The sequence below is a fragment of the Cibotium barometz genome, chromosome 10, assembly GCF_041138505.1.
Source record: "Cibotium barometz isolate CiBa-2024 chromosome 10, ASM4113850v1, whole genome shotgun sequence".
Classification (NCBI taxonomy): Eukaryota; Viridiplantae; Streptophyta; class Polypodiopsida; order Cyatheales; family Cibotiaceae; genus Cibotium; species Cibotium barometz.
This window is the reverse complement of record NC_141055.1, coordinates 42,522,492-42,533,710: the sequence shown is the minus strand read 5'-3', so window position 1 is coordinate 42,533,710 and position 11,219 is coordinate 42,522,492. Positions and strand designations below refer to the sequence as shown.

General features: G+C 42.1%; 1 protein-coding gene across 1 annotated transcript; it reads left to right on the top strand.

Moving 5' to 3' along the window:
* Positions 1–2,712: 2,712 nt before the first annotated feature.
* On the top strand, positions 2,713–3,843 carry LOC147634928 (uncharacterized). The gene is made up of 2 exons (XM_086803309.1): positions 2,713–2,719; positions 3,074–3,843. The coding sequence occupies exons 1-2, from the start codon at positions 2,713–2,715 to the stop codon at positions 3,841–3,843; spliced, it is 777 nt and encodes a 258-aa protein (XP_086659435.1).
* Positions 3,844–11,219: the final 7,376 nt, after the last annotated feature.

Genomic DNA, 11,219 nt, shown 5'->3' with positions numbered 1-11,219 from the left:
CGTGAGCGCCGTCTATATGAAGAGGTGGTAGATCGAGCTGTAAGAGGAGTGGAAGGCTGTGTGGTATGAGGTGTGGGAGCTGCTGTCGTACCCACGGGTGTGGGAACTGGCGTCGGGAAGCCAGATGGTGAGGCAGATGTCCCTGCTCCAGAACCCCAATAACTCTGAGCCATGGCTCTCTGCTCTGGAGTCATGGACGAAAGAAAACCATATAACTGCTGGGGACTCATGCCCTGCAGTGTAGGATTAAATGAGAAATCTGGACTGTAGTCGTAGGGTGGTGAGTCACCTATGGCCTGTTGGACAAAAAACCATATGACAAACTTGTGCAAAATAAAAATTACACGGTAAACAATGAAAGAACCATATGACAAACATTAACAATGATAAACAACATTGGTAAAACTATATCAACTTGCTCCTACAGTAGTGATTATGATGGTAAACATTAACAATGGTAAACAATGAAAGGACCTTCAATGTCATAAAACCATTACAAATATGTCATAACTATTTGCATAATCATTTAGATATATCATTTTAAAAATCATTATCTATTCTATCATCCTCATTAAGATCAGTAGCCCCAAAGAGATCTATGTCTATGTACATTTCAGCATCCTCATCATTAAAAGTCCCTTGATGAAGGATGTCTTCATCATCTATGTCTTCTTTCTCAACATGTTTTTCAGCTTCCTTGGTTTGCACCTCTTCATTTGGATCTTGCTCTAGTTGCTCCTCTTCAATTGCTTGCTCCTCTTCATTGTTGATATCGGCTTGTTCTTGCTGCTCTCCATTACCCTGTGCATCCACATCACCTTGTTGTAGCTCAAATTCTTCAAAAATTTGCTTACTGCGGGGGGCGACTTGAACCACAAACAGCCAGCGTGGATCTTTTGGATCCGCTTTAAAGACAACCTGCTCACAATGCTCTGGGTGCACAAAAGTATCTTGCTGATCGGTCCATACCTTTGTGGAGTCCACTTGGATGAGGCCACTCTTGTCTCTACGTACAGTTGCATGTGGCCCATTCATGATTACCTTGAACCACTTCACATCAAAGATAAACAACTCAAAACTTCTGAAGCCAACCTTTAATATATCTTGAATGGTTCCAAAGTAATCAAGCATTCCAGTAATTGTAACATTATCATCACTTGCACTTGCACGACTTTCTTGAACAAACTGTGCTGTGACACCACAATCAAAGGTTGCTCTTCTTTGGTCTATTCGTTCTACTCGAAAATGACGTCCATGTGACCAAAACGCCCCATATTTGTGATACTACAAATAGCACAAAAAGATTGTTGATGGAGAATCAAACACTGAGACATGTAGAGAAAAAAAAGAGAGACATGTAGAACTTAAACACTTACATGCCAATCGCATCCTTTTGTAAGCTCCTCCTCCTCCTCTGTTATAGTTAAACCAGCACGTTTGGCTTCTAAAATTGTAGCTTCTAGCCATCTACCTATGGGAAAGTCCGGAAGAGCTTGCATACCTTCTGGATATGGGAGATTTCTTGTAGTGCGATTCCTTCTGAAACTTAAACGATCTTGTACTCGCTGTCGCTTGAGAGCTTCATATGTCTCAATCCACTTCTCCATTACATGAGAGTTCAAGATGCAAAATTTGTTGATTTTTCCCCTCAAATTGTTATCCATCTTTCTCTTAATGCCTTGGCCTTGAGGTTCCTCACCAATGACTCGCCTGCATCATGAACATCATTGATTGAAACCGTAAATTTTGCAAGCGCTCACTACAAGAGTAGAAGCCTGTAGAGCGACCCTTACGGGGGTCGCTACAGAAGTCGTTCCAAAGGTCGCTTTTGAACATCGTTTAAACGACCTCTAGAGCGACGTTTTTGCGATGCATAAACGACGCTATTTGGGTGGCATAAACCACGTTTTTAGGGTGGCATATGCATTGCATTTGGGTGGCATAAACGACGTTTCGAGGGTGGCATAAACCACATTGTTTGGTGGCATAAACGACGCAAATTGAGTGGCATAAACACCTAAGTTTGGGTGGCATAAGCGACCTTTTTTGAGTGGCATAAAAGACCCTACGAAGGTGGCATAAACGACCCTATTTTGGGTGGCATAAACGACCCTATTTGGGTGGCATAAACGACCCTACGAAGGTGGCATAAACGACCCTGTTTGGGTGGCATAAACGACGTTACGAAGGTGGCATAAGCGACCCTATTTGTATTATTTTTTTTAGCCGTTGGGGTCACTTAAAAGACCTTTGTTCTGAATGTTTTTTTTAGCCGATGCGCATTCTCTCTCGCTCTCTCTCTCATACACATTATCTCCACTTGTGTCTCTTGCACACACATTCTCTCTCTCTTTCTCCCTCTCTCCCTCTCTCTCACACACACACACTTCACATAAACATTAGTCTCTCTCTCTCTCTCTCTCTCTCTTTCTCCCTCTCTCTCTCTCTCTCACACACACACACTTCACATAAACATTGGTCTCTCTCTCTCTCTCTCTCTCTCTCTCTCTCTCTCTCTCATACACACTTGCCTCTTTATCACACACACATCGTACGTATACAAACATCATAAAAAATCTCTCTTTCTCTCTCTCTCTCTCTCACACACACACACACATACGCACGCTGTCGTGCTGTGGCACGTCTATGCAGTGAAAGCATGTTCATGGAACAACTTATGTGGAATTTGGGCCTTGAGTAGCAAGGACAGATATGGAAGGTATTCACTCAGATACAGTGGCATTGGAAGCTGTATGAAGGTGTATGGAGTGGGCACTCATATGCTATGTTTGAAGTGGTATGGAAGCATGGGCAGCTCTTGTACTGGAAGCGTGGGCGGCAGTTTGTCCAGGAAAAATACAAGGAAGAGGAGGAGCCATTATATTGTGTGGCCATTATGAAGCTTTAAAAAAGAAAATAAATGAAAAATATACAATATAGCTCCCGCCCCGGCAAGGGGGGCAGCTCTGCTCTACCTCCAAGACCATCTTCATGCAACAGCCCAACCTGCTGGAGCTCGAAGCCTCGATCAAGATTGTGGTGACATTCATGGACAATACTCTGATCTGTTGAGGCTTTTTTGGCCGCCACCACCACGGCCACAAATCAGAGGAGGATTGCTCTGATGATGCCCCTCCTCCACAGTCTGATTATGGCTATGGTGATGACAAGCCTTCATCAGACTATGGCTATGGTGGCGACAACCCTGGTTCTGATTATGGTAACACTGATGACTATGGCGCTCCCAAGGCTAAGTCTAAGTTCGGCCATGGAGATGATACCACTGTCCAGACTACTGAGGCCTATGCTAGTGAGACCACCTATGGCGAAGATGGTGAGGAGAAGGCAAGAAAAGAGGTGAAGGCCTCCAAGCACAAGGAGCATATGGGAGAATTGGGATCCGTTGCTGCTGGTGCATATGCTTTGTATGAGCGACACGAAGCCAAGAAGGATCCGGAACATGCAGGCAGGCACAAGCTGGAGGAGGAGATAGCTGCAGTGGCAGCCGTCGGATCAGGGGGTTATGCTTTCCACGAGCATCATCAGAAGAAAGATGCGGAGGATGAAGGTGAGAATGACAGAGGGGTCTCTTACACTTTTGGGACTGATAGAGTAAATGAGTTCCTGCAGAAGCATGACCTGGATCTCATTTGCCGGGCACATCAGGTTGTAGAGGAAGGCTATGAGTTCTTTGCAGAGAGGCATCTGCTGGTGACCATCTTTTCTGCACCAAATTATTGCGGCGAGTTTGACAATGCTGGGGCCACGATGAGCGTGGATGAATCCCTTATGTGCATTCCGTTACTAGCAGCAGCTTTCCACTTAAATCTGCAGGTGGAGTAGTCCAGGGAGCTGGAAGTAATCATGGACAAATTTTAGTAGAGAAAGATTGGTTGTGTTTGTGGAGCTCCCAAAGGTGGCTTACACAGTGTCAATTGTCCTTATCTTTTCACGTCATCTGGAAGTATGTTGCTGAGGAAGACCATGATCATCTATGTCTTTTTAGGAAGCCGGTGAATAGTAAAGGTGACAGGTTTCTGTGGGCCTGTTGGCTATGGTTTAAGGTGTTTATGGGATTATGAGCTCTCTTTGCTCATGGTTTTTATTGTGATGATGTTTATATAAATGTGATGCCCTTTGAAGTTCAACCACATACTCTCACAGCCAGAAGTCTCACGCTTTCCCAGCGACACCGCCCACGTCACGACAACGCGCATTCGTGTACGACAAAAGACCCAAGAATCGACATACATCGACTTTTGAAAAAGCAATGGCCGACATCGATTACGGTAAGTATAAATTAATTTTTGCAATCAATTAACATTTAAATCTGTAGATTTGGGAGGTAGACACTTCAAGAAACTCTTGATAGATATAACACATGTGCATCATGGCCAAAAACACACATACATAAAGAAAATGTTAATGAAAGAGCGCCATCATTCTGAATGAGCGACTATATGTATCAAAAAATTATGTCTACAAACTCAGCACTAAATGGCTCTATCATTAATCGGAGTCATCGGAGGAAGAGTCCTCCTCTTGTACATTCTTGGGTGGTTGCGATGATAACCCTGCTGCTACCTGTCGAGCAACCTCGTCCATGTCCTTCTCACCATGTTGCTCCTGCAATTAAAAATGTCTATTAGCTATTTGAGTATAAAAAAAACCATATAACATATAACACATGCAGATCTTGATTGGCATAAAATAATATTTGAAAGAATTACTTACAAAAGCATCGGGTGTCGGCATCTCCTTCTGTAGCGCTCTGTAGCCGTAAATTGTGGCTCTCCGTATCTCGTCTGCAGATGGTGCTCGACCATAATCCTTTCTTTGTCATTTAAACATTGCACATATATAAGTAAGAAGTGAATTGAATGCATATGAGATCATAGATACATGGATACATATATATATATATATATATGTATGTATATACAAATACCTATAGATAGTCGAACAAAAAATTTGTGCACTTACAAAGAATGCTCGAAAGCCATTAGAGCCCATCTGGCCAAGCCGAGAGGTGTGCCCTGACTGGACACGAGCCTGTGCTGCCTCCTGCAAATTAAATGCGCTTTTATATGAATATATAATTAATGCTATTCGAGAAGTACCTATCATATGCATTGAGTGAATTAACTTTGTGTACCTTCTGTTGAGGCCATGTCACTCTCAAGCGAATCTCTTTCCTGAAGTGCCGCCAAGAATCTTTGCACATCGCAGGTGGGCGTGTATGCTCAGGGACGACCGCAAATTTCCCAAGCATTTAACAATAGTGTGTTATTACAAGGTTTCACAATTTACGATTAATAAACATATAGATGGATATATAAACACATATACATAGGTAGGTGGATAGATAAATAGATAAATGTAGCGGTCAGTATGCGCTATGGATGCTCAATTGGGTGAATTTGGAGAGCGTACTAGCTCTCCGAATGGACCAATTGCACATCCATAGTGCATACGGACCGGCTGACGGTCCGTATATGCTATGCTAACGCATTTGGGTGCATGTCAATTACACCTTGAAGAACTATTTTGTGCAAGGTTACTGTAAGCCTCTAATATGGACATAAGTACAGTAAGAAGGTATGATTACAAATTAACTAGTTTCTGCTGAGGGAAGAACATTATTCCTAACCTGGGGATAAGCAAATATGCATTGTGCGCTACCATAGCATTTACAAACACTTCTAGGATGATTTTGTATGTGTATTATTTTTGTTCAAGTTTTCTTTGATTTTTAATGATATTAATATGACATTAATATTTTATGAATGCAGATTCCGGATCATCCTCTGGGACACCGCCTCCTCCCACTCTTCTTGTGCGTCCATCTGTAGTTGCGAGAGGAGATGGTTCCTCTTCTTCCACATCATCTACGACACTAGGCGACTCACAAACATATTACGTTGAAAGAATCCCATGTTGGTGTGCAGCATGCCATGGCACTCATCGACGAATGCGACGCATATGTTTTGCCCATATGGAGCGGTATGGTCCATGTCCTGATATGCCACCACAAGAGGAACGGGAGCATCCCATGGTAAGTGATGTCATTTTAGAACTATGTATAAATTCATATCCAAGTTTACTCCGCACTATTAATCGTGTTTCATGTGTGTCTCACCCTTCATATAATCAACAATGATGCATTATTCAGCACGTACCAGTTCTACATCCTCGATTTCATGAGGATTGTGAAGACCATGGAATTGATCCTTCATTCCTTCCACGCACACGATATGGTCAAGCCGTTTTTCAGTTGCAAATGGAGGCATCATCAACTTCTTTGCCCCTCGGTGCCCAATCAGAGACATTGGGTGATCATCCATTGCCTGATCGTCTTCTATCTCTCATTCAAATGTACGATCGTAGACGCTATGGAGGATGGTTGGGAGCAGCCCTTCCAGCAGACTGAGAGGTTTTCAGCTTTTGGGGTGCTCGATATGTGATTGCACCATCTACCATTCCCAATGGTGGACGAGGTCTCTTTATTGCACAGGATTTACGCGTGCCCGCAAACTCAGAGGTGACTCTTATGTCATTTTGTGGGCCCATTTATGGTTGGGGCGCATGGCATGCACTTGTTCGCTTTATCAAAAGTATGACAACATATGGGCTTTGTGCTAATGCGGCCTCACTCACCGAAAGAAACATTAGATATAATTGTGGATCGCGGCTTTATATTGATGGAAGACCCTATGCTCAAGGAAATATAGCAGGGCTAATCAATAGTAGTAGAGGGAGAAATGAGAGAACAAATTGTAACTTTATGGAGTGTGAGAATAGTCACGAGCCATGTTATATGATTAGAGATGTACCCATATATATAGTAGTGTGTGCTACAAGATCATTACAAGCTTTCGAGGAATTATTTGTAAATTATGGATGGCGTCGGCCATCACCAGCCCCTCTTTGAGAATGAAATTTGAGATAAAGTGTCGGCCTCTTAAATTATGTATGTTTCAAATAATGTATCCAGCTTTGTAGCCCAATCAGCATTTAATTTTGACAAATATTTGATGATATATTTCATTGTCTCGTCAGTAATACAACTAAGGGTATTTTAGTGTCTTGTCTAAGGTTATCTTGAGTATAGATTTTTGCTGCTAATATGCTTGAATTGTGTTGTAAAAAGGGTTTTAATGTTATGATTACATCACTTAATAATTCGATTGTTGTTACTTTAAATCATTTCTTCATGTAGACTATGTTTATACATGCAGTGTCCAGATGTTGAGGGTGTATCTAGCTCTCACCGAAGTCACCATATCTTGCCAGAGGAATACATGAGGCTTTTACGTACACAAGATCCAAGTACATATCAATGACTTAGAGATGAGTACAATGCAAAATGCACAGAAAAAGCGACCAATGAGGGACATGTTGATGATGACATCAATGAGTTTATCGACGATTGGTTCCAAGCAAGTAGTGAAGAAGAAACTTGTCCGCATGAAAAATTTCTACGAGAAGAAGCTTCAAGGCCCATCTACGATGGTGCATCCATATCAAGATTGAGTGTGACCTTACTCATCTTGAATCTCCAAACACGCTACCAATGGAGTAATGCATCAGTTTCTGCATTACTATCGTAAGTTATATTTGTATTTTGTTTGCATAAAAATAATGGCTCTCAATCACTTTTGTGCTCATTAAATATTTACAATTGAGTGGTAGGCTTCTTTCGAACAAGATTCTACCATCAAACAATGTGATCCCAAAGTCGAGGGACGAGGCAAAGAAAATGATCGCATCCCTTGGACTCGAATACAACACAATTCATGCATGTGTCAATGATTGCATTTTGTATCGTGGAGAGTATGAAAATGCAACCACTTGTCCCAAATGCGGTATTGCTTGTTTCAAGGCAGGAACCTTGAATGTCCCTATGAAAGTTCTGCGACACTTTCCCTTGGCACCACAAGTTGAACACATCTTCCGCAGCCCCGAAATAGCCAAGCTTATGGATTGGAGTTCGAGAAATGCAAGTATAGACGGAGTCATGAGGATTCCAAGCGATAGCAAAGCATTTAAGCATATCGATGCTACATGGCCAGAGTTTCATTGGGAGCCTCGCCATATAAAATTTGGAGTTGGCTTGGATGGAATCAATCCCTTTTCCATGCGATTGAGCAAGTGGTCAACTTGGCCCGTAGTTCTTATCAACTACAACATCCCACCATTCATGTCAATTAAGAAAGAGCATTTAATATTGTCTTTGTTGATTCCTGGTATGTGACAAATATTCTCATTTCTAAATAGCACACTCATTTCTATTTGAAAAATGTCAAATTTAAACGATGCATCAATGTAGGGAAGCGGCAAGTTAAAGACATCAACGTATATCTTGCACCGCTCATTGATGACTTGCAACAAATATGGAAAGGAGTAAATGTTAGTTTCAAGGTTCGTGGCATTTTAGCATGGACAATACATGACTATCCTGCCTATGGCTTTGCATCAGGTATAGCAGGGCTCTTTAGTTGTTTGTTTGTTTATACAATCAAAAAATTTGGATGTTGAAAACATAAAAACAGTTTTTGTTTCTCTCAGGCCTATCAACAAAGGGTTACAAAGCATGTCCACCATGCGGTGATTGGCTACGCTCCAAATATAGTCGAAGTTTGAGTAAAAATATATACCTTCGACATCGACGATTTCTGCCTCCAGATCATGTGCTACGTTCCAAAGCGAATGCGAGACATTTTAATGGCAAAGTGGAGAATGGACGTTGTCCAACGCGAATGACTCCAAGAGATTGGTACGTCAAGTGGACAAACGGACCTCTAATAGATCCGGAGGCAGAACTTGCAAGCGATAATGATGACGAATATGATTTGCGGCAGTCGTCGAGAGGCAAGAAATCAATGACACAAAATTCATCCATATGGTATACGTTGGAGTATTGGAAAGATCTAAAAATAACTCATTTGCTTGATCCCATGCACATATTTAAAAATGTTGCACACTCGCTTTGGAATCATCTTATGGGCTTCAAGGATACAGAGGCTGCAAGGGTAGACCTAAAGATTTGCAACTGCAAACGATCACTATGGCCTATAATCAATGAGGAGACAGGAAATATTACTTATTCACAGGCACCATGGGTACTCACAAAGCAAGAGATAAGCGTCATCAATGAGCGGATACGATGCATACGTACTCCTACGGGCTATGGTGCTTTATTGCAAAACATGTTTACCATGGATGATAACTCTCTTTCGGGTCTAAAGACACACGACTGGCATAACTTCATTAAGGTATGGTGCCTCTCTAACATGTATCGTCAATTTCTAATGAAGGTGCCATTACATTATCATTTGTTAACACTAGAGCTAATCTGTGTGCAGCACGTCTTGCCACTTGTTATCGACGGTTGTTTGACTGAGGGTATTAGGGATGTTATATATCGATTGGGATCATTGACAAGGTATTGACAGTGGAACATCATATTGTTCTTACTTCTTTGTCATAAAAATCTTATGCTAATCACATTGTTTCTCTTTATAGATGGATTACATCCAAAGAGATCGACTCACGTGATATCCCGCAACGAAAGCTAGAGTGTATTGAGCTCCTTTGTCTGATGGAGAAGGAGTTACCTACCTCCTTTTTTGACATTCAATTCCATGTTATGATCCATCTCGTTGAAGAGATAGAGATTGCTGGGACCGTGAGTACATGATGGATGTTCTGGGTTGAAAGGTACATGGGGGTATTGAAAGGATTTGTGCGCCAGCGAGCAAGACCCGAGGGATCCATGGCAGAGGGATGGTTGCTTCACGAGTGCATGTATTATCTATCTGAGTACTTGCAACATGTGGATAACGAAGCTCCTCCTGGTTGGAGAGAAGAACAATCAGACAACGAAACCACAGAGATGTTATGTGGGCAAGGGGTCCCACTAAAGATAAGTGCTGAGGAGAGGGAAGCGCTTAGTACTTTTGTGGTGTATAACTCAGATTGCATGCAAAAATGGATTGACAAGCATGACAAAGAATGCGAAGAGAGAAACAGGAGAAGTAGGGCATCCAAAAAGGGTCGGAGTGCACCTCCAACGATGAGCCTAGAATGGTTGAATACACATATCAGAGAGATGCGAGGGCAGGGGTTTGAAATCTCACGAGAAGAGTTTGAGCTTAGCCTAGGATGCGACACCATGGTAAGTTACTCCAATGTTATATTTTAATTTGAATAATACTACACGTTTTTCTGGATTCTAACCATACGTGTTCATGTGGTTCCCATGTGGTTTTAGGTCCGAGCTCACAGTAACATGTGGGTGTGTGGTCAGCATCTCCGCGTCAAGAGGATTGATGATCTTCGTGTTACCCAGGACTCTTGCATCGTTGCGTCCTTTCATCAACTCTCTCGTGCAAGTGCTTGTGACACAAATTTGATTGAGGATGAGCTCGGCTACGTAGGGGATCTGGAGGGCATATACGAAATTAACTATCGTGTTATGAAACAGGTACGCATGATTCGTTTCAAAATATTATGCAAACCAAATGATTGAAATATTCAGCATCTTTGAGTAACAAGTTTATATACATTATAATATTGCAGGTAATTTTGAAGGTGCGTTGGTTTCGAGTGGAGTACAAAGGAAAAAGGGCCACCTTGAGGCACGAACAAAGCGGCTTCTGGTCCGTTGACTCATCGAAGCTCCTACGAGCAACCAAAGAGCCCTATCTCTTCCCGATGCATGTGCAACAAGCTTTCTTTTACAAAAATCCAAATGGCAATCCATGGTGGCAAATTGTTCATGCCGAAGATTGTTTGATACCACCTTTTCTACTGAGCGTGAAAATACACCACACACAACAATGACCTCTACAGAGCCCGACAATACACCAGACACAACAATGACCTTTATATCACATGGGCAAGGAGATACAATTCTTCGCATTAGAGAAGCAAATTTGATTTCACAAACAAATGTCACACCACCCTCAACGGATGATGAAGGGGATGATCTGGGTAAAGATTTATCGGATGATCTAGGAGAAGATCTACTAGAGGCTGACATTGAGCAAATCTCAGAATCCACCTCGAACAATGCTCCACTCCCTGATGGACTCGGCATATGCCTAACAGAGATGGAACTTCAAGAGGCTATGGCTGACAACGACGAGGTGTTCTTAGAGATTGATATCTTTGGCAAGGCATAGTTTCCAATTGTTCATAAACAGCTTGGCTCATCA